Source organism: Haliotis rufescens, unplaced genomic scaffold (assembly GCF_023055435.1).
Source record: "Haliotis rufescens isolate VD_foot unplaced genomic scaffold, xgHalRufe1.0.p SCAF_9, whole genome shotgun sequence".
Classification (NCBI taxonomy): Eukaryota; Metazoa; Mollusca; class Gastropoda; order Lepetellida; family Haliotidae; genus Haliotis; species Haliotis rufescens.
Genome location: NW_025964383.1, coordinates 11,684,607 through 11,707,461, shown reverse-complemented (window position 1 = coordinate 11,707,461; position 22,855 = coordinate 11,684,607). Strand labels below are relative to the sequence as shown.

General features: G+C 39.1%; 1 protein-coding gene across 1 annotated transcript; it reads right to left on the bottom strand.

Moving 5' to 3' along the window:
* Window positions 1-1,110: 1,110 nt before the first annotated feature.
* LOC125377578 lies at window positions 1,111-19,987 on the bottom strand. Its single transcript, XM_048391514.1, has 5 exons — window positions 19,938-19,987; window positions 17,138-17,284; window positions 14,122-14,197; window positions 13,884-13,952; window positions 1,111-2,314 (listed from the first exon to the last, which is right to left on the bottom strand). Exons 1-5 carry the CDS (start codon window positions 19,983-19,985, stop codon window positions 1,659-1,661), a joined length of 996 nt encoding a protein of 331 aa, XP_048247471.1. The 5' UTR covers window positions 19,986-19,987; the 3' UTR covers window positions 1,111-1,658.
* Window positions 19,988-22,855: the final 2,868 nt, after the last annotated feature.

Sequence of the window (22,855 nt, the reverse complement as noted above, 5' to 3'; positions counted from 1 at the left end):
GTCCGCCAGGTCGTTAATGTAAATAGAGAACAATAATGGAGACACAAGCCATCCTTGCTTTAGTCTCTGTGGGGCCTTAAACCAGGGTGAAAACAAACCATTTACTCTCACATCGCACTTCACATTGCTGTATAAACTTTTAACAGCTTCAAACATTTTTCCATTTATGCCATTTTTAATATTTTAAACCATGAACAATCTATGTTCACATTATCGAACGCCTTTTTCATGTCAATAAAACAGCAAAATGTTGATAATTTTGATTGTTTTCTGTTTTTGATTACTGTACAAATGCTGTAGAGGTGATCCAAACAGCGCCTTTTTTTCTGAAGCCGTTTTCCTCCTCAGCTAAAATATTATTTCCACATTAATAAGGAGTAGATCATACCTTTCATGAGATGATTCATTACCAAAGTATTGATATATATGTTCAATTCAGAGCATATTGATAATACGTGAATTACATAAACAGGCTGTGTATCAATCTCAGGGGACTTTTAGAAAGTCTTGCTGCTCAAGTGTAGCGATCACGTACATTACATCTTTAAGAGATCAACATTCGATGTAGCTGTATTGATTTAATTCATACAATATATATCACGGGTGCAAAAATACATTGAATCATTGAATAATAATGTAAACATTTTGACTCGTATTTTATTGAATCAGTCTTGTTGATAAATGTCTTAACATTTCTGTTTGAATGTTCCAAATACATGTCTTTGTCACCTTTGAGATCTTGTAAGAGACATTGACGCTTGTACTTAACAAGCAAAAAGTGTCAACATTATTATTCAAAGCGCGACCATGCCAAATAATAATAATAAATGCGTACATAGGAGACCCAATTTTGATCCCCCGATCTTCTTTTATTTATTGGGGGCACGGGTGGCCCAGTCGTCTAAGGCGCCTCGATTCGCTGTGCAGAGTTGCGTCCCTTGGGTGCGCCCGAAACCTATGATTGTGGGTTCGAATCCCGGTTCGCCCCGATTATGTTTCTATGTTTGTCAGCACCATACCCTTGCTCGTGGGTTTCATCGAAGTGGTAAATGTCTGAGGCCTGCATCACTTCGGGCTTTTCTTCCACATTAAGCTGACATGAAGCGAAATTACTGGAATACTGTTAAAAGCGGCGTTAAACTCAACTCACTCGCTCACTTGTATTTATAGTAAGTCACAATATATTGTTTTCATCTTTGTTGTCACTATCTGCCTCTCAAAATTGTTGATCTCGTGCATTTTACGAACGCTTCAGTTATTTCATTCTTGTGTGGTATCATTGGATGTGTGTTGCCTTCAGACTGATAGTCAGTAACTGGAAAATACTATCTGTTTCATCTTAACTATTCATAATTTTCAATGACAGTTGTTTTTAACTGTGAGTAGAATACATGGCCACTACATGGATACACGAGGATATTTTATACAGTCAGCTCATACTGAAAGCCTCCCGTCATACATAAGTTATTTGTTTGTCATATAGTTGTTTCTGAGTAGTAAATATCTACAAGTCTATATTTGTTCATTATCCACATCATGGCCACCTCACTCACGCCACGACATCACGACAGCGCCTTGACAATCATTGTCACCATCACGACAGTGCCTTGACAATCATTGCCACCATCACGACAGCGCCTTTAGAATCATTGTTACCATCACGACAGCGCCTTGACAATCATTGCTTTCTTCTCCTCTGTCATGTTGATGTCGCTGCCCACTACAAGTGTCATGTTGACAGTGAGGAGAGATGGGTTATACACCCCGAACATCGGCCACAGTGGCTGACTAGAGTCTACATTGTCTAACGTCGACATCACTTTGTTCTCCTTCACATCAATGAAGACAATCTTCTTCCTGACGTCATCATAGACAACACCGTAATGTAGTGTGTGTGATGCCCCTGCTGTGTTGGGGAGAATGTCAGGCAGACAAAGCACACGCTTCTCCTCCTTCCATGCCTTCCTGCATATCCCGCCGTGTGAAGTACAGTAGGCGACATCCAGGCTGTAGGAGCTGGGTTGTGGATTGATACAATGAGACACGTCCCTCTGCTCCTCCCTGCACACACACACCTCCAGGATGAGGGCCTCCTCTGTGAGTGGTTTGTGCAGACTGACCCTGTTCATTACCTCCCAGTACTGGGGACAGCCAGTCCGGGGGAGGGGGGCAGTGCTACATGTGCCAGTGTACGTCTTCAGTCTCCCCTCCCGTGCAGGTCTGGTGTCAGACTTCCAGTTGACCAGGTCTCCTTCTGTGTTGATGTGGACTTTTTCGAGATTGACTCTGTCTTTGTCATACTTCAGATGTATACCTACAACATATGAATGTAGTTTACATGTACATAAGCAAACAGTGATGATTACGGTGTATCATGATATTTAGATGATTTCGTGATTTATAGATAACTACAATCTGCTCAACTACAAACAATGTAACAAAAAACAATCACATCACAGAAGTGAAGAAGGCCTTTTGATATATAACATATCAACATATCAACATTAGAAAATGATACTACACCATCAGATATATTTGCGGATGCTATTTTGATTTACTTAAACGTTGCGTGATAATCACACTGAAGGCGATGACAGGGAGTTACTGCTCCCACACGTCGTCTTATAACAGAAACACGGTATAACGAGCAACATGTACATTGCTTGGCAAACCAATAACACTGTGTCACGTGGCCAGGTGGCCTCATTCGGCAGCTGTGTGAAGTGTTCTAGGCGCATGCTTTGAAGATCATTCAAACATTTTCCGGAGTTGTCATTATTGTGATAATGTTCTTCTGCTTTGTACATGATAATATACTGATATGGGCATACAGCACCTGACTTATTTGGTAGTATACACAGACCAGCTTGGAGATTGTTGATAAAATTGGTTACCCGTCTTGTTGTGACAAGAAACTTCGTGCAGCACGTGCGAAATAGATTACGACTGTAAAACCATGGTGACACCGCTCTTGCTGAGGCGCTTATGATTTGAATGTTCTCGTTTTAGAAAACAGCAGGCGGTCACTTGGCGCCGTCGTCACCACTTTAGTTCAGGATTATTCTAACTTCTAAGTTAAATGTACTGCCGACATTGAATTTTGTCAAACTAAGAGGAAAGGCGCTCATCTTGGTTCAAGGAGAAAGGTTTGAGAGGATCTGTTACACAGCGACAAGTGGGAATGAAAACAATGGAAATATAACAAACTCTACAGTACCCGTTATCGCAATCGTCTTCACCGTATCTGTCACGTGATCACGCGCACGTCATTAGGTATTCCAAAACATTGATTTATCTTTCTGATTCATAATGAATAAAAATATAATGACAAAGTTATAACTAAGAAAACCTCTGAGAGACGAGGTACACATGCATGGGGATATCTTCTGGATGTGCTGGCCACAAGAACTAGGATACATCCAGGTTGAATGATAATAGTGTTTCACGCGGGATGGGGATGATTGAGTAACTGCATACTGATGATTTGTTGTAACTCATAGTTAAGATTAGCTTAATCACGGAAGCCTGAAAATAATTGAGAGTGAGCAAGGCACAGCATGACATGTGGCTTGTACGATTGTTTTCAATTGAATGCAACTATTAAATAAACAGAATACGTTTAGATGAGATGTAACACAAACGTCCGTGTATAATGACACCAACACATGCCATGTTAATATCACATATCACTTTAACCCATGGTGCTCATATTCCAAGGGTAAACTATGCAGCACTGGATTTTACGTGTATTCTGCGCGATGCACATCACCTTGGGGGCTTTGGGGGGAGAATACATACCCTTCACAAACATGTTTGTTTTGTAACAAACGACAAAATAGATTGAGTGAGTGAGTTTTATGCCGCCTTAAGCAATATTCCAGCATTATGTCGGCGGGGAACACCAGAATGCGCTTCACGTATTGTACCCATGCGGGGAATCGAAGCTGGGACTTTGGCGCGCGACTAGAAAGTGTTGGGTCCAATGATTGACCTGGCTGATTGTGTGTCATCGTGACAACGTTGATCGTTGCTGAGACCATTAAATACCGATGTATCCTGCCCAGACTCGATTACCTTACTTACTTACTTACTTACTTTGGAGATTTAACGTGCGCTTTCCGACTGATGCGTATTTCGCACATGGGCCCGTCCAGGCCATTTAATGTGTTTCCGAAAGGGGCGAAGGTGGTCTGTCCAACCCAAGAGGGGGGTTTAGGGGTTGCTTATATATAATTTGGGAATTTTGAGATTTGGAATAGATGCCGATGGGGTTGGGGAGGAGAACTAAGGGAGCTGGGTATGGTGGATGTTTGTTTGTTTATGTGATTTTGATTTGGTAGGTTATTACGTTTTTAGATGCGTTCTATTAGTTCCGTTTTGATTAAGAATACGCCTAAGGCCTTGAAGTTTTCTAGTTTATTTTGTGGGTTTAGTATTGCTTCTAGAGTGAGAGCCTTGTTTAGATTGAGGGTGGTTTGTAATGCGGTTCGATGTGTGAGGTAGTGTGTGCAGTGGATGAGTGCGTGTTCTGGGTTTTCTAGTTGTTTGCAGTGTGGGCAGTTACCTGTAGTGTGATTTTTATTTTTTTAGGTGGTTATTTAGGTTGGTGTGTCCTGTTTGGAGTTTAGTGATTACTCTGTCGTTTTTTTTTTATGGATGGAGAATGTTTGGTTTGGTTAGTGGTTTGCTGAGCACTTTTTTGATTTGGCAATTTAAGTTTAGATATAGGTTATGCCATTTTTTTGGTGATTTTTTGCTTGTTTACACTTTTAATTTCTGATTTTGAGATGGGTAAGTTTAAGCTTATTTCTGGGATTTTGAGGGATAGTTTAGCTGCTTTATCGGCGTTTTCATTACCGTATATTCCTACGTGGGCGGGTATCCACAAGAAGGTTATTTGTTTGCCTGCCTTAGTTAGGTCGTTGGAACTTTTAAGTATTTGATTTATTAATTTAGGTCGGTTTTTGGTATTTTTGTTTTGGAGGGCTTGCAGTCCACTTAGGGAGTCGGTAAGTATTAGGATTTTTTGTTTTGTTTTTGGATTCTTGATTATGGAGGGCTGAGGCCATGCCCATTAGTTCTGCCGTGAATATTGATTGGTTATTTGGGAGTCGGAAGGATTGTGTGGTTTTAGTTGGTTGTGTGGTATGGACTCCGAAACCCGTGTGTTTGGAGGTCGGATCTGAGGATCCGTCCGTGTAAATGTGACACCAATTTGGCAAATTTTCGTGTATGTATGCTAGTGTGGTAGTTTTAGCTATGTTTAGGTCGGTTTGTTTATTTATTTGGCTAGCTAGTGTTGTGTCTATTTTGGGTATTTTAAGTTTAGGGGTGAAGATATTTGATTGTTTGCAGTTTTGTTTAAGATTTTTAATTTGGTGTTCATTTAGGTAGTTTGTTATTCTTTGGGATATTGGGGTAAGTAAGGGGTGTTTACGAGCTAGAGCTTGGTTTTTAGGGCTGATGTTTTGGTTTATTAAGTTTTGGATGAGAGGGTTTGATTTGGACGCGGCCCAGAAATTTAAGCTTAGCTGTTCCCTGCGTAGACTGCGGCATTTCTCCTGTTAAGGCCTGAAGTGAGGTGTAGGAGGTGCCATGTTGGGTGCGTGTAATTAGTTTGAGAGCCTGATATTGTATTGAGTCAAGTTTTTTAGATAGGGAGTTGTTTAGGGTGTTGTATATGGCGCAGCCGTAGTCTAGTTTTGATCTAATTAGTGATATGTAGAGAGAGAGGAGAGTATCTTTGGAGGCTCCCCAGTTAGAGCCAGTTAGGCATCTTAGGGTGTTTAGGTCTTTACTGCATTTAGTTGTTAGGTTTTGGATGTGAGCATCCAAGGTGAGATGTTCATCGAAAATAAGTCCTAAGAATTTGGTTTGTTTTTGAAATTTGATTGTTTGATTGTTTAGTTGGAGGATTGGGGAGGCGGGTTTCATGTTTTTATGTTTGAATACTATTCCTGTTGTTTTTTCTGAGTTAAGGGAGAAGCCCCATTTGTCAGCCCATTGTTGTATTTTATTAAGAGATTTTTGGAGTAAATTTTCATGCTTTTAGTGCGGATCCAGATGGCTCCATCATCCGCGAATTTTGATGTGTTTACTTTAGGGGATAGGCCCTCGTATAGATCGTTTATCATTATATTGAAGAGGGTGGGGCTGAGGATACTGCCCTGTGGAGTGCCATTTTCTCGGGGACATTGGTCCGATAGAGTTTGGTCTATACCCACGGTTTTGTTTATTTAAAGCAGTAATCGTTTATTGGTAAGCAAGTATATATTTGCAGCCGTTGTAATATGCAGCTACTCGCCGAATAACAAAACCCGGCTGTGTACTCGTGAGTACACCATGCCGGATCAACGAGACTGACCAATAAGTGATTTCAGCAATTCGTTGCAAATTAGGTGTGTCGGAGTCGGAGTCGGAGTGCGAGACTTTCGGATTAACGGGTCTTAAAAACACTGATTTAATCGGTTCCCATCATAAGTGTCTAATAAAGCCGATTGTCGGATTAACGGGTGTCGGATTAACGAATCTTTGACTGTGTATTTGCTACAGTTTCGATAGTAAACAAAATCCGCTAAGTTAATCAGTCAATGACACTGCATACGAACCTGATAAACGCACATGTAACTATGCAAATTTGATAAGACTGAGTCATAAAATAGAACTTGTGTAGTTAGAGGATGTAATTTCCATGTTGCTTCGTTTTATGTTGTCCAAGTGAAACTGAATTAATATGTAATTAGTCCTAGAACTGACATCCCGTAAACATTTTCTTGTATTTATGTGTTTGTGAGCTCATTAACAATCTATAATAATACGTTGTCAACCAATACACTTTATCAATATAATTTCCATGTCGCAGGTTCTTTGTTTTTGATCTACTGACCGTCACCTTTCCATTTCCTGTAATTCTTTACATGTCCTCTGACACAGGTCTATTTATATACAGGCATGTAAAGTGTTCAGAGGGTCTTTTAACAGCAATGTTTCAGAAGTTTCATTCTTGGAAATTTCAGCCTCACCTGATAACAATAACTTTGACGTTTTGAGGGAACAACGGGGACACAGGTGGCCCTGTTGTCTGAGGAGAAGGGATTAGCTTTGCAGAGTTGCGTCCCTTGATCACGCCAGAAACCTATGATTGTGGGTTCGGATCTCGGTTCGCCCAGATTATGTTTCTAGGTTTGTCAGCACCATACCCGTGCTTTTTTTAAATTTTTCACAAATTATCCTTAACAACGGAAATCCTCATATTGGCAAGTCAGTCGGCACGGTACAGCTCGTTTATCATGACACGAGTCGAACGCAGCGGCGTTCCCTCAGCAAACTCATTTACAAGAACCATAAATTAACTTATGGTAGATAACGCATGATTAACGATCTTCCAAACTATAATTAAAATGAACTTTTGTTCGGCAATACTGAGATTACCATCTTTCCATTCCCTTCTTCTGTCGTGAATACCTATTCGCTTGGCAGCAGACATGTGTTTAACCACGTTCTAAACAGTTCTTAATATCATCTCTCAGTAGGCCAGGCTGACACCAGCTGCTTACCACAAACTGCGCGCTGTAAACGTTATCGGCATTGGCCAGATACCATCGTGTCAAACCCACAACATCAGAGAAAATATTAATGTTATACATTAGAGCTGTCACAAGAACACTAGCTTGAATAAGCCTTGGACCTCACACCTCTTTCCTCTCTTGTTTCAAGGTAAGACGACTTGTTATTTTATGTCTACGATGCTTATTTGGTTGTTATTATTGTCTAGAAAATGTTAGAGTTAAGTTTAAATAAGTGAATCAGTACTGTCACAGTGTAACGTTCTATCTAATATGCGCAAATACATGTTTGTTCTAAACGCCTGTTGATAATATAGTATTTATCGTTTAATACTTAGGTACTATCCAATAATGTTTTAGGCATATTGCGACGTGGGCTCCTCCAGTTATATGTCTTTATGTACAAAACCAATATTCCATTACCACTTTTCCACATCGGCTATAATATCCCCATTCTATGTCTATGTTCAACAATGTATAACCATTCAGGATTTTCGAACTGTGGCGTAGCGTACATGTAGCTTTGTCACAAAAAGATTCAGCAACTAATATTTCTGTTATAGGTAGGTCAATCAATTGATATTTACACCAGTTCGCTCATCAAATGTTATATGAGTAGACTTACCTCCCGTACGTGCTTTCAGTATAAGCTACAACAACAACGCATTCTGATTTTATTATGTTTTAACACCATGTATAAGTATTTAAATACTGTAATAAGTTTCTTTCCTTACTCAGTTATATACAGTACAAAACAGCCTTTCTCCTTCTCCTACCGCGTACCTTCGTATCTTTATGCGGACTAATCACCCTGCTATTTTATTTACCGTTTTTGCCGAAATAATTACGCTCCCTCATGATAGATTACTGTAGTCACCAAATAGGATCACTAATGAAACTTAATATTCTCTCTAAAACTGAGCTATATCTTCTATCGTAAACCTTAGCATCTTTACTCTGAACAATTACCCGGCTATTTTACCTACCGTATTTGCCGAGACTATGATGTTATAAAAAGTATTACTAAAAATACACATATGAATGTTTACCGTCTTTACCAAAGTAAATGTCTTGTGCCTCGCCTGACCACTCAGATTACCGTATATGCCCAACGTACATATTTCTCTTTCTATCAATTTGGTGTAAACCTTAATCAAACATTCTTCCCGTAGTTTGTCCAATTTGGCACGACATCCAACGACGTAAATAATTGTCATGCAGGTTGTACCTTACATGCTCTATCAAAATGTTAGGATTACTCAATTTATCTGTAAACTCATGTTATTTGTCAATGCCTCATTACTTCAGTAAACGTGTATCCCTTGTATAATAACGCTATCGTACACCGTACACACTCCAATATAACATACATTGCATTGCTTACTAGACTGGAAACTGTATTACGATAATATTACCAAAAGGCATTATTATTAGCTGTTTATATCATTACTTAGAAACTTATGTTATTTGTCATTACCGTTATTACTCTAGTAAATGTTGTATCATTTGTATTAATGACTTTGTGCGTATTTACTACCGTACACACTCCAATATAACATACATTGCATTTGTACCCAGGCCAAGATTGAAACTGTATTGGGATAGTGTTATCATTATTATTATCATTGAATGTCATATTATATATGATTGAATTATATGACACTTGCTTGTATAAACCATGGACCTCTCAGCTCTCTCCTCTCTTGTTTCAAGGCCACCTCCCAAAAGCTAATTCCCTATATCGAGGCCTGAGAGTAACTTGATCTAGGCCAAAGCTGTCTTATATGCATGGGGATATATTCTGGATGTCCCTGGCAACAAGAACTAGGATACATCCAGGTTGAATGATAATAGTATGGTTCACGATAGCTACATACACTAATGTCCAAAAGAAATGATACAAAGTGTTTGAAAGGAGAAAATTCATATTGGGTGTTTTGTCATATTTAGCGTCGAATACTCAAAGGGACCAACAATGACATAATTATTTATGAAAAACAACAAATAGCTTTAAAGTGTGACCAGAGGCTTAGTGTTCAAGTATCGACTGGTATTACTTGCAGACCACAAGTAAGCATCATTTTGTTCTTAATTTTTCTGAAATAATTGAAATCCCGATGTAAACTGTAATGACGCGATTGTGTAGACTGTACAGCTAACTTTGTGCTGTAACAAATCGAGGTGCAAATGTTTAATTAGTCGATTTCAGTTATATGGACCAGAGGGAGATTTCCCCATCGTCTGAACATCATCGTGATCGCGCGCAGCTCTTCAGTAATATCAAAACTTATAATTATGTAGTATTATTTAATTATTTTATAGACAGTAAATACAAATGCGTTGACAATTTGTCATTTGTCAATAGACACAACCCACCTTATCAAAAACATGTGCAATTCGGCTGTGTAATTGTTAGTGATGCTCCGAATATATAAGGTATCACCATACAGACCTGTCGGCACGTTTTTTTCCTTTTTCTTACAATAGGTATCATCACAAATCCTAAGAAATGATGACATAATACTACATACAAATGAACTACTAGCGAACGGATGGCTCAATCTACCATGTAATTTTGTCGAGATTGTGTAATTTAACTCATGTGGTGTTGCGGCTCAACGCAAGAAGCCCAGATTTAATACTGTCACATTGCCAGAACCTGCGATGATATTTTAATGGGTTAACGGTGCCCTATTTATGTGAATAAACGTCTTTGTCTGTCGTCGCCTCCCACGACACGCATGTGTAGGTGTGGGCTAGACTGACGCTTAGTCTCTTAAAATATGTAAGTTTGATAGAATAAAATAAATCCATTTAAAAGGAGCACCAAATGAGATGGGAGACTCAGCACCTGAGGAAAATCTAGACTTGCTTCTTTTAAAGTTTATGCCTCAAATAAAATGTCTATTGCCCCCACTGCTGCAAGAGAGAGAGTACTTCTGAGCCTTGTCTTCGAGGATTATGAAGTGAACTGTGTTTCTTTTAAATCTATCTGTCTCTGTTTCATTTAACGACAATACACCTTAGCAGCATTATTCTTATTCATGAAGTGAGGGGTCGGTGGGGTAGCCTAGTAATAAAAGCGTTCGCTCGTCGCGTCGATGACCCGGGCTCGATTCCCCAAAATGCGTACCTTGTGTGAAGCTGATTTCTGGTGTCCCCCGCCGTGATATTCCTGGAATATTGCTAAAGGTGGCATAAAACCATATTCGTCCATGACATTGATGAATGCTTGATTCTGATTAGTTAAAAAGAGCCTTTTTGCAAGGGAAACCCCTTTAAAATATATCAAGCCTTTTCACACACAAAACCGTGCGTATGAATACATCCATAGCCTACATATCGATTCATACAAAAATGGCTGCCGATCGATCGGCCCTATGTAAACTGTAAAACGTATATATATTTCCCCTATTACACGCCGGGTGTCAAATACAAGGCAGGTCTCCATTACACGCCGTGTCAAGGGTTCCCGCGAAATAAATAGACGGCCCAGCGTCTAATAGAGGAAGTACGGTAGTTTGATATTGGATGTTCTAGACCGTAACCCTGACTGCTTCGATGATGAGATTACAATACTTTACTAAGGCATTTTTTTTGCATGCAAATTAACTGTTTATGAAACTTTTAGGGACATGTTCGATGCAATAACCGACAATGACTGATTTGAAAGTCCATCAGAAAACACTGGTCCCTTCGAAATGCCACGAAAACAATGACAAATGAATTTCATCAAGTTTGAAACGCTGTGACGTCAGTCCCGACATCACTGAAGTCACAGCTTTTCTAACTTGATGAAATTCATTTCAGGACAAGCACAATAATGAAACTCATACACGAACCACTATGTCTGAGTCACAAAGGTATCATTGCTTTCACACATAGGCTTTGAATCCCTGAAATCTTGAAAGTGACAGGTCAAATCATGCAGATTCCTGTGTCAAAATAGCCGGCTTGTCTTTAGCCTAAAAAGCGGCTTCATCAGTCATACTCAGTTCCATTGGCAATCGCATTGCACCAGCAGGCTCATTTCCACTAAATCTACAGGTTAATGCTGAACCACATCAAAGATCGGGGTTGTCATCTTGCTCTAGTAACTTGTCTGAGGCACAAAATGTTATCACAACACTGTCAGGCATTGCCAGTTGTGAGAAGTGAGTAAGCGTGATTTAGGTCAAGTTCGGCCACATCCAAGTTCGAGGTGGAGAGGCATTTATTTTGTTCTTTTCAATTATCTACTGGGGTAATTGCAAACCTAATAAAACTTACTCATGTAAAATTAATAGTAGAATGATAATTCAAAAAGTTTTTTTGAGAACTATATTCGTTCAGCATTTTTATAACTATTTAACAACCTGTCACCCCTACAATGGAAATGGCAGACTCGATTTCCAAAAAATGACTTCTCTCGTTGATTTCCAAGAAATGACTCGCTGAGTCGAACCAGCGCAGAGCAGGTTGCCATGAAAATAAACATTTATCTTTGGACTAAGTTTGGTGGGTTTTTGAAAAACTATGTGTTATGAAAACCTACATGTATTTTGAATTTCCCAAGACTATGGGTATTTAAATGATGAGCTTTATTCATATCTGTTACACATTTTACTACCTGTTGTCACTTGTCGGAATGTTCTAATATTGCAGACCTTTGTGCCCGGTTCTGTTACGTGTTGCAAGAGAATAACGTTTTCAAAGCGTTGTTGCCTTCATGGTAGAAAAGCGATAAACCTTCCATGTTTTGAAATTCGATGTAGTCCCACTGTTGCTAAAGCGCTCAGTTCCAAATTTAAATAAGAGATATCTACTCTACAGTGGAAATATTAAAAAAATTCAAAACACAGTAGGTTTATCTCCTAACTCACTCACTCACTCACTCACTCACTCACTCCCTCATGAAGTGAGGGTACACCTTAGTCCAAGAAATGAATAAACATCGACAGGGACATATCACTAAATGTTATAAACCCTTCAATAAATGGAATGTTATGCAATAACGAAGCTTCTCGAAAGCAACGTGTTTGTTATGAGACTGTTACAGTTGCCACATTTGTAATACACTAGTTGTGAGACGAAATTGAGTATTTACAGCTATTCCAGCAGAAAACGACATATTGATTGCCACAAATGACTGGTTCCCTGTTTTCCACGGTCAGTGTCAACAACTGTACTATTCATTACCAGCTATTCATGTCCGATACCGTATCATGACAAGCCTGAGATTAGGCTAAAAACCTATAGAGTTATAATGGCATGACTAAAACTTGATCATCCACGGTAAGGAGATAACTTGATTTCCTGAAGGACCTTTGGACATAACCTGCATATTCTAACGATGTGAATCTAAAAAAAAATCACCAACGTGTGTTTCAGACGCTTGGAAGCATCTAGAACAATTACAATGTATAAAACACTTTTACATACCAGTGTGTTGAAGATATATAAATATGTCATCAACAATTGCGGAAACATGGTAACCCCACGAAGTACAATTTGTCATCATTCTATCCCAAACGGTAGCATGAGTATAATGTCTTGAGTATTTTCTCCCAATGGTCCCAATAATGTGAAACCTGTCGCAAGAGGAAACTAAAACATGGATCAGGTGGTCACGCCCTGTGACATGCAGTTTGCACTGTCAGTTTTGTCCTTTCCCACACATTAATACGTCAGAAAATATATATTCAAACTAGTTCAAACACCGAGCCAGTCAGCGGATAATCTGGATAGTAAATAACAGCCGGGAGTACTCGATAGCGATAGATTCCCAGTCCTATATGTACCTCATAATAAATATCAGATTAACGTTTTGCCTATGACAGTGGTTGACTGGAAAGTTAAATGTGTATCTGTTTTTGCACAACAAATGATAGTTATTTAAAACTTTTAATATAGTAACTAATCAGGATCACGGGTCCTAAACAACCAAATTCAATGTAAGTAGTATGAAAAACAATCGATCATAGGCTACATGTTTTATAATACGATGAAGCAATCAGAAATGATAACAATCTATCTAATCGCTTTTGGCACATATTTTTTTCTTCTGTCCTTTTCACATATCCATTCTGTTATAAATGCGTTGTATTTTCAACTTTTCAACTTCTCTGACGTGTTTCGTAACAAAATATTTTGTTTTCAACGCGGTTTCGATTTCCAAAACTTCTGGTTCGTTTCTCAGAAGGAACGATTGAATAAATCTGTCATTTCTGACGTGCACAACGTAGTCTGGTCATATGACATATGTTTAAAGTATTACCACCATAGTCTTTGCAAACAAGTGTATTATACCAACCTGTTAGAACACACCAGAATACTCACATTGTAGAACAAAGGTGTTGTCCACTGCAGTCGACTTCAGCAGATGAGGTGTGACATTGTGGGAAATACCTAACAAGTGAGAAGTGCTAGAAAAAATAATTTGTTATCGTAAGTTAAATAAATAATACAGCCTTTACAATTTCAATACATGTTTACTTTTTTCTTGAATCAAAACATTATAATGTGTATGATGTGCCCTAAATTCGATATATTATAAGTGACATACAAATATTATTACCCATATTTGAAAGGGATTCAAGTAAGCTTTTGATACGTTCTCTGTCAGGGGTTTCATCTCCAGACAAGTTTTGCACCTGAACAAAAATACAAATGACAAACATAACACATCATATCATATCATAATTCATTGTACTCCTACCACGGCTCATAATATAGTTAACCGGATATCAAAGAGTTTGAATTTGTTCAGTTGATGTAAAAGTCACGTTTTTTATGTTCAGTATAATTTAAAAGCTAAAAAAAACTTTTCATAAAAATAAAAATAACTAAAAGAGACAAAAAACATTTCCATTAACCCCAAGAAATCTCTGCCAAAAGCTGAGTCCGTTGTACAAATTAGACAGTATCATAAGAATATGTTTATGATTCACTGTCAATTAGTGATAGCATTCTTCACAAACACATTCAAAGTCAAGTTCCGTGTTCACATAAACAGAATAACATATGGTAGGAGTCAAAATTGGAAATTGCATTGGACATTTTGGTAACTGATTAATCAAATTTAGTAATAGGCCTTCACACGTCTAAGCATAAAAATGAAAGTTTTACCTAGGTCTAGAATGTTGTAACCCTTATCAAAATATGTTTTTGCAAACCGTCCTACAGAGCTCTTTGAAATCTTTGTAAAAGAGCACTCTCGATTGTGCTTCAAACATTAAATGTGGACATCACAAAGCTGGAGCTACTCGAAATTTGCTCTACAAAAGGGACTATCGGAAAGTGAAATTTCTCCCACTTGTCATACAATCTTGTGGATAGTTTTGTCACCCTGGCTTATCACCTTTTCAGATTTGTAGATCAGTGGGAAATTGGCTAATTGGCCATTATTAAACGATGTCAGATCGTCGATATAAGTGAAGCATATACGAAAGTTAAACTAATTTGCCAAACGCTTGGAGCATAATCGGTCCCTATGGGCATGTCTGTTTATTGATTCAATGTCCTGGAAATGTTTTCTGCATTTTACATAATGTGCTCTCAGTTAACTTCAGATGGAATTTGCTTTCATTTTTTACAATTCGTCGTGTGTGCTTTTTACAAAAAACGCAAAAGAAACGTCACCCAAAGTAACATTGTATGAAGCATTGTCATTTAAATATCTGGGTAATTTTTGTCAAAGTTTCTAAAATTTAATATTACCTTGTCAAGAAAAATGAAATTTGATGATAAAAAAACAAAGCAGATGACAATAAAACCGATCGCCAAAACGCATCGTGGCAACGGCCATGGTAACCCGATGCACTTCAGTTCCATGCAAATTGAAATGCCTATATATTCCCCCATTTCTTGCCCTATAAAAATCAGCCCAGATCGGAAAACATTCATTTGCTGTTGAATTGCTGGATCATAGACAGGCTCCAACAACACTACAGATGACCGACCACGTAGTGGAAGACCAAGGGTCACCACCCGACGTCAGGATCATCACATTGTGCGACAGCATCTTCAAGATCACTTTGTTACTGCTGCGGAGACTGCTCGACAGACCATAGGGACACACCATGGACACATTAGTGCGCACATCGTGCGTCGACGATTGACGAGCAGACACCTCTACTGTCACAGGCCACACCGAGGACCGATTCTGACACCACGTCATCGCCGGGACAACACAGCACCAGCATTGGCGCCACCAGCATTGGAGAAGAGTCTTATTTTCAGATGAGAGCTATTACTGTATCTCAACAGCAGATGGCAGAGAGAGAGAGAGAGAGTCTGGCGACGCCGTGTGAAACGTTATTCGGACGCTTGTGTTGTTGAGAGAGACTATTGGGGTGGTCGAGCATCATCCAGGGAGAGGCAATGGTGTCACAGCAGCTCGGTACATTGATCAAGTCTTGAGACTACACGCCATAACTCATTTGGCACGTCGCCGCAACCACGAGTTTCAGCATGATAACGCCCGAGCCCACACTACAAAAGCAACAAGAGAGTTCCTCCACCAGAATGGCATCAGAACCATGCAGTGGCCTGCCCTCAGTCCCGATTTAAATCCCATTGAGCACCCGTGGGACGAAATTCAAAGACGGCTGAATGACGTCCGACCAAGGCCGACAACTGCAGCTGAACTGCGTCAGGCGTTCCTCAGAGTGTGGGATCAAGTGTCTATGGCCTTAATCAACCTCCTCATCCATTCCATTCATCAATGCACATGGCGGACACACGAGATACTGACTTGTGATGCCATTCTGAGAGACTAGTGTTGTGTTTCACTTTAAGAATATCTGACACTATAATGTCAACCTTGATGATCAGTCTTTCCAAGTTTCATCTTTTTAATATGTCTCAAAGTATGTATACAGTGTTTGGACAAATAAGGTTTTTCAAATATCTATCCATGGTGACGTAGTTGAAAGATTGGTTCTTTTTTAGATTGTAACTGTTTTGAGAATCCACATAGATTCCACTTGTCTCAAATACTTTCTGTGAATAAAGTCCCTGAATGTTTTGTGAATTATGGTTAATCTGTGACACACAGATTTGGAGGAACACTTGCTGGGCCTTCCAGTATATATCTCTTTGGAATTTGTGGATGATTGGAATCCAGTATACAAGCGAATGGACATACCATCTGGTTATAGAATCCAAAAGTTGATAGTACTGATCAAACTCATCAAACATTTAACGTAATTATGTAAACATATAATGGCTGTGGCATAGGAGGCCTTGTAAATGGGAACTTACACAAGCTTTTCACGTATGGCAGCCAGACTTTTGATGACAGCTGGCTGGGATAGGTTTATTCCATTGCTGTTTCTTTTTTTCAGATTGTGCATTCTACCACTGACGTCACATCCTGACTTTACCTACTGTGAAATGCACCCCTAGTATGATTTGTCAACATTTGCGATTGGTTCACGTGTAAGCTCTGGCAAGCACATGGTCATGAAACAAGTTTAACGCCACACTCAGCAATATTCCAGCTATATGACGGTTGTCTGTAAATAATTTAACAAAAACAAATCACTCTATGGTTGGCTCAAATTCCATAGCAATTCCTCAGTTAGACTTACCCCTTCAGGATATTTATTCCTCTGCTCCAGCAGCTTTTTTTCTATGTCACTGTCAGCCTTCTCTTTCCTTAGTTGCGCAAGAGACTCCTGGAGTTGTTCTACCTTTCCTTGCAAACTTGCAATATCCTTCTTCCGGTTGTCATTTTCCTGAAGTAAATAGAAAGACCTCTCACCATGATACAGTAAGTAAAATTACAATTGATGCCCTCGAATATCTTTCAAACGGAAACAATATGTGAAGCCAGTTCTTCCCCTGCTTTATTATGCCTGGAATAACATTGAAACAACCGAACTCGAGCTCACTTACTCGCTTAGATGCGTTCATCTCTTACAAATGGCATAACTCGCATCATTAAAACTAATGGTTTTATAGAAGCAACACATCATTCCTATTCACTTGGTATCAGATCCGTCACCAAGCAGGACCTACTTTTCATACACACTTGTAGGTGAGAAACCCACTGAAGATAACTGTGAGATGGAATTCAAGGTCCGTGATTTGTTACTCCATGGTGATGCCTTAAACATTAACTATTTTATGAATTATATGCTTTGCTTAATACATGCAATGTTACCCTTATGGTTTACGAATAAGAATTATCATTATAAGTAATAGAGAAAAATATATCAAAGTCCGTTCTTCCTTTCCGTTCGAGGATTGAGATAAACTCTTTAATCTGAGAAGTTGTCCCCTCCTTTGAAATACAGTCCTGCTTGTTTTCCTCAGAGAATATTTTGAACTTGTACAATTTGTCAAGAATTGGCTTTAGCTCCAGGGTTTTGACCAGGAAGGAAGAACTGCATTTCAGGATTTTCACGTGCGATGTCTGTTAATAGATATAACATATATGTATTTATCTAATGTATTCATAGCACTAACAGAGTGCTTCTATAAGAAATTGTAGGCACCTATACTACTAAGTAGATAAATTTAGACACCTGGAATGAGAACCACATGCAATGCATCAGCACTATTTAATGGAGATAGTATGTGTAAAGCATTTAATGTGGTACATTTCCAGCACTAAGAAACATTGTCAATACCTTTATTTGTTTATATGAAAACATACTCAAAAATATCACACGTACCAAGCCAAATGTAATCCGTGGGAAAAACGGGACACCAAAGAAATGGGACGTTTAACGGCTATAGTGAGTGAGTGAGTGAGTTGGGTTTTTAACGCCGCTTTTAACAGTATTCCAGTTATATCGCGGCGTGTCAGCTTAATGTGGGAGGAAAGCCCGAAGTGATGCAGGTCTCAGACGTTTACCACTTGGGTGAAACCCACGAGCACGGGTATGGTGCTGACAAACCTAGAAATATAATCGGGGCGAACCGGGATTCGAACCCACAATCATAGGTTTCTGGCGTGCCCAAGGGACGCAACTCTGCACAGCGAATCGCGGCGCCTTAGACGACTAGGCCACCCGTGCCCCCTTAACGGCTATAGAGAGGGAGAGAGCCGTTGAAATCAACAGGGGGCGCCGCACGCCGTCATTACGAGAACGTTTGGATGAGCCCGTATAAATGCTACCAGGCTGATGCATCGGTTACGTCGGAGAAACTGAAGACTACGGGTGACCACGCCCATTCAAGACCGCTACATCCGGACAATTCACCTCCGAAACGGCTTCGTCTTTTAACATGATGGTGTTCGGAATTGACCATGGTGAATGCAGTGGAACAAACACTTGAAATCGAAGTTGTTTGGAGTAGATACAATTATTGAAAATTTAAAGTACAGGAGTCTTTATCAATTCAATATTTTCAAAGTCTGGATTTTGATTTCGAAACAGCTTAGTCCCACATTTTCAACTTCATTGTTTCTTTGTATATAAGCAAATATACTATATAGCAATTTCATACTTTGAAGTTTACACTGTTTCTTTCATGCTGATTGATTGAAGGGGTGGTTACGTGATCTGATTTGGAGCTTGCTCGGAGGTTCACACGAAAGTTTAACCAGTGCTTAAAATCCTCGCAAGCTCGGAGGTTCACAGTTTAACCAGCGCTGTTATATCGTTCACACTTCAATGAACGCATCCAAACTGACTTTCAATTCTTAATGACTAATATTGTTTTACAATTTACCGTAGTATGTATTGCAATTTACTACAATTAAAGCTTGGACATTATTTTATATTTGAGTTGTATGTATTTTAAAGTTATTTATTCACAATAAGTAACAAAAAAAAACAATAAAAAAAACAACCTTCCATTAATAATGTTTCGAACACCATTTGACATTATATTTCATGTATACAACCCTATGTTTATAATGAGCAGCTCTCTCTGTAAACAATGACAAATTTAAGTGCTGCAATTACCAATCAGTGTCACGATGTACATTCGTTGCCTAACAAATGTTTACATGTGCCTATCAATTGCTGTGAACCGACATCGCACTCAGATGCATTGCCTACTTGTTCGTTTCATGCTATCTCGTTTTAAGTGACGATAAAAAGAAAGAAAGTATCAGCAGATTTGTTTTCTGGTTCACCTGTTGTTTGTTTGTTTGTTTGTTGCACTCAGCAATATTCCAGCTACATGACGACGGTCTTTAAATAATCAAACAATCCAGTGATTGTCATCATGAGCATCGATCCACGCAATAAGGATTGATAACATTCATCAACCAAGTCAGCGAGCCCGACCACCCGATCCCGTTAGTCGCCTTTTACAAGCATGGTTGCCTTTTACGGTAAGCATGACCTATTCTACCGCGGATCTTCGCGGGTCTCTCCCATTTCCACTTAACGAGATTCGACTACAGTATAGACATAGACAGTATGTACTTACAGCCTTGAGTTCATCAAAAGGCTCTTTCTGTTGCTCCCGTTGCATCATAAGTCCTGAAACAAGGATGTTTTTTTACACTTATCCACACGAATGAAATTACAAAGTAGACACAATTAATGGATAATAACTTATTTAATACTGCAAGGCGACGTTGCGGTATAGTTCCTGATACCGTTGTCAAGCAAGACTGAATTTTAGGAACATTGTACAGAATGTACAAACAATTTCATACATGCTAGGGGTAATATGGGTAAGTAATGACAACAACAGGATAAGACTATCGCAAAATGATGGACAGAGAACAAAAAGGTGGGGGCCAATGGGACATGTAGTCAATTAAACAGGATAAGGTATATGGATCTATATCGAAACGTCGCCTTAACAGTATTAAAGAGGTTGTTTATCCATAAATTGTGTCTACTTTGTCCTCCGTCAACTTCTAAGTAGTGCCTAGCAAACAATGAATGAAATTACTTTAAAACAACTTAAATCCATGTGTCAGAAACACTGTGTGGCAACGACAAGTGAAATTTATTCATAAGAAAGTTGATACCGAGCATACAACCCAGCATATGAGGTGTTAACCAGTGGTTGATACTGTACATACAACTCAACATGTGGGAGGTAAACTAATGGTTGATACTGAACATACAACCCACCATGTGGGAGGTAAACCAGTGGTTGATACTGAACATACAACCCAGAATGTGGTAAGTAAACCAGTGGTTGATACCGAACATACAACCCAGCATATGAGCGGTAAACCAGTGGTTGATACTGAGCATACAAACCAGCATATGAGGGGTAAACCAGTGGTTGATACTGACCATACAACTCAACATGTGGGAGGTAACCAGTGGTTGATACTGAACATACAACTCAACATGTGGGAGGTAAACCAGTGGTTGATACTGAACATACAACTCAACATGTGGGAGGTAAACCAGTTGTTGATACTGAACATACAACCCAGCATGGGAGAGGCAAGCCAATAGTTGATACTGAACATACACCCAATCATGTGGTAAGTAAACCAGTGGCTGATACTGAACATACAGCCCAGCATTGGAGAGGGGAACCAGTGGTTGATACTGAACATACAACTCAACATGTGGGAGGTAAACCAGTGGTTGATTCTGAACATACAACCCACACAGCAAAAAAAATGCAGTTTCCGGTATCCGGATACCTGCCAGATAGCACCGGACACTTACCCAAAACGCGCCCGCGTATCCGGTGGCAGATACCTTGCCGGATACCAGATCCGTGGTATCCGGCATGGACACCTCACCTGAAAGTATGCCACCTGGAATCTGGGTGTCCGGCACGGATACCTCACCGGATACCTCAATCTGGGTGTCCAAGGATCCGGCACCGGATACCAAGGATCCGGCACCGGATACCTCATTCTGAGTTTCAAAAAACATGTCACAATTTGGGGGTGCATTTTGTTCAATTAAGTGTGAAACACCTAAATATATATTGGAAACTAACCATGAAAATTGAACATTGCTGAAGGTATCCGGATGAAATTTTTCGAGATGTCTTATTTCTGGTAAATAATGTTAGCCTGGGCATATCAGATAGCTCTAGTAATATTCTGTGTCATTTTAGTTGTAAATATGCACTTAAAGTTGAGATCTATGGGCATGTACTTTTGGAGAAGACAATTTTTTTCAATTTCATCTATAATTATTTTTAGTTGTTAAGCTGTTTAATGAACAAACATCACTTCTAATACATGTATGATGATATCCTTAAATTTCATGTTCAGACTTCCAGATTATTCTGAGTGAAAGTATAAACTCATCGACCGTGTGCTCACTTGGGTCTTTGGTCCTAGTGAGATGACAATATGATTATTTGTAAAGGTACAAGTACTTGTTATGAGCATACCAGCTTCATTTAAGTTTGAAACACAATATGCCTCACTCTGAGGGTGACATGTACCAGATTTCACCACACTACAGAGAGCTGTTCCTCAGTTACTGTGAACATTTTTACTGAAAGACATTGAAAGCTAATTTGACCTTCAATATCAGTTGCGACTATTTCAAAAACAATTATAAAGTGCTTCATTCAGTGTAATATTGACAAACATATGACAATGATATACAACTATATGTATAAGAGTTATTTAGACTTCTGCAGGAAAAGGCACATTAGAGAACAAGAGTCATCAGAAAGATGACATATCCCCCCGGCAGCTGTCTGTAAAGTAACCACTAGTGCAATTCTGTATGTAATGAGTCAACAGTTGAATGTTCTTCAAGAAGCATACATTGTTTACCCACAAAAGATCCACCATGGTCACATCCATATGAATGCCACGTTTCGATCAAATACATTGAATGTTTTTTCGAATTCTGCCCCAGAAATGAACCTCATCCCCAATTGAGTCTATGTCCAACTTCATTCCATAAAAAAAATAAAAAATAAAAATTAGAAAAATCCCAAAATTTGAAAGGCACCACTTCAGTATGTGCATGATAGCTTTGCCAAGTTTCGATCAAATACACTGAATGGTTTTCGAATTCTGCCCCGGAAACGAACCCCATCCCCAATTGAGTCTATGTCCAACTTCATTCGATAAAAAAATAAAAAAATAAAAATGAGAAAAATCCCAAAATATCAAAAGGCACCACTTCAGTATGTGCCTGATACCTTTGGCAAGTTTCGATCAAATACACTGAATAGTTTTCGAATTCTGCCCCGGAAACGAACCACATCCCCAATTGAGTCTATGTCCACCTTCATTCCATAAAAATTTAAAAAAATAAAAATTAGAAAAATCCCAAAATATCAAAAGGCACCACTTCAGTATGTGCCTAATAAGAGTTGCCAAGTTTCGGTCAAATACACTGAATTGTTTGGGAATCCTGCCCCGGAAAAGAAAATGATTAGGGACGGACAGACGG

Bases quoted from the DNA above. Each gene is read 5' to 3' on its own strand.
- LOC125377578 (XM_048391514.1), bottom strand. From the start codon at position 19,985: ATGATGCAACGGGAGCAACAGAAAGAGCCTTTTGATGAACTCAAGGCT. The intron at 17,285-19,937 runs GTAAGTACATAC...TATTTACTTCAG, and splicing joins CTTTTGATGAACTCAAGGCT to GAAAATGACAACCGGAAGAA. The intron at 13,953-14,121 runs GTAATAATATTT...CTCACTTGTTAG, and splicing joins TGAATCCCTTTCAAATATGG to GTATTTCCCACAATGTCACA.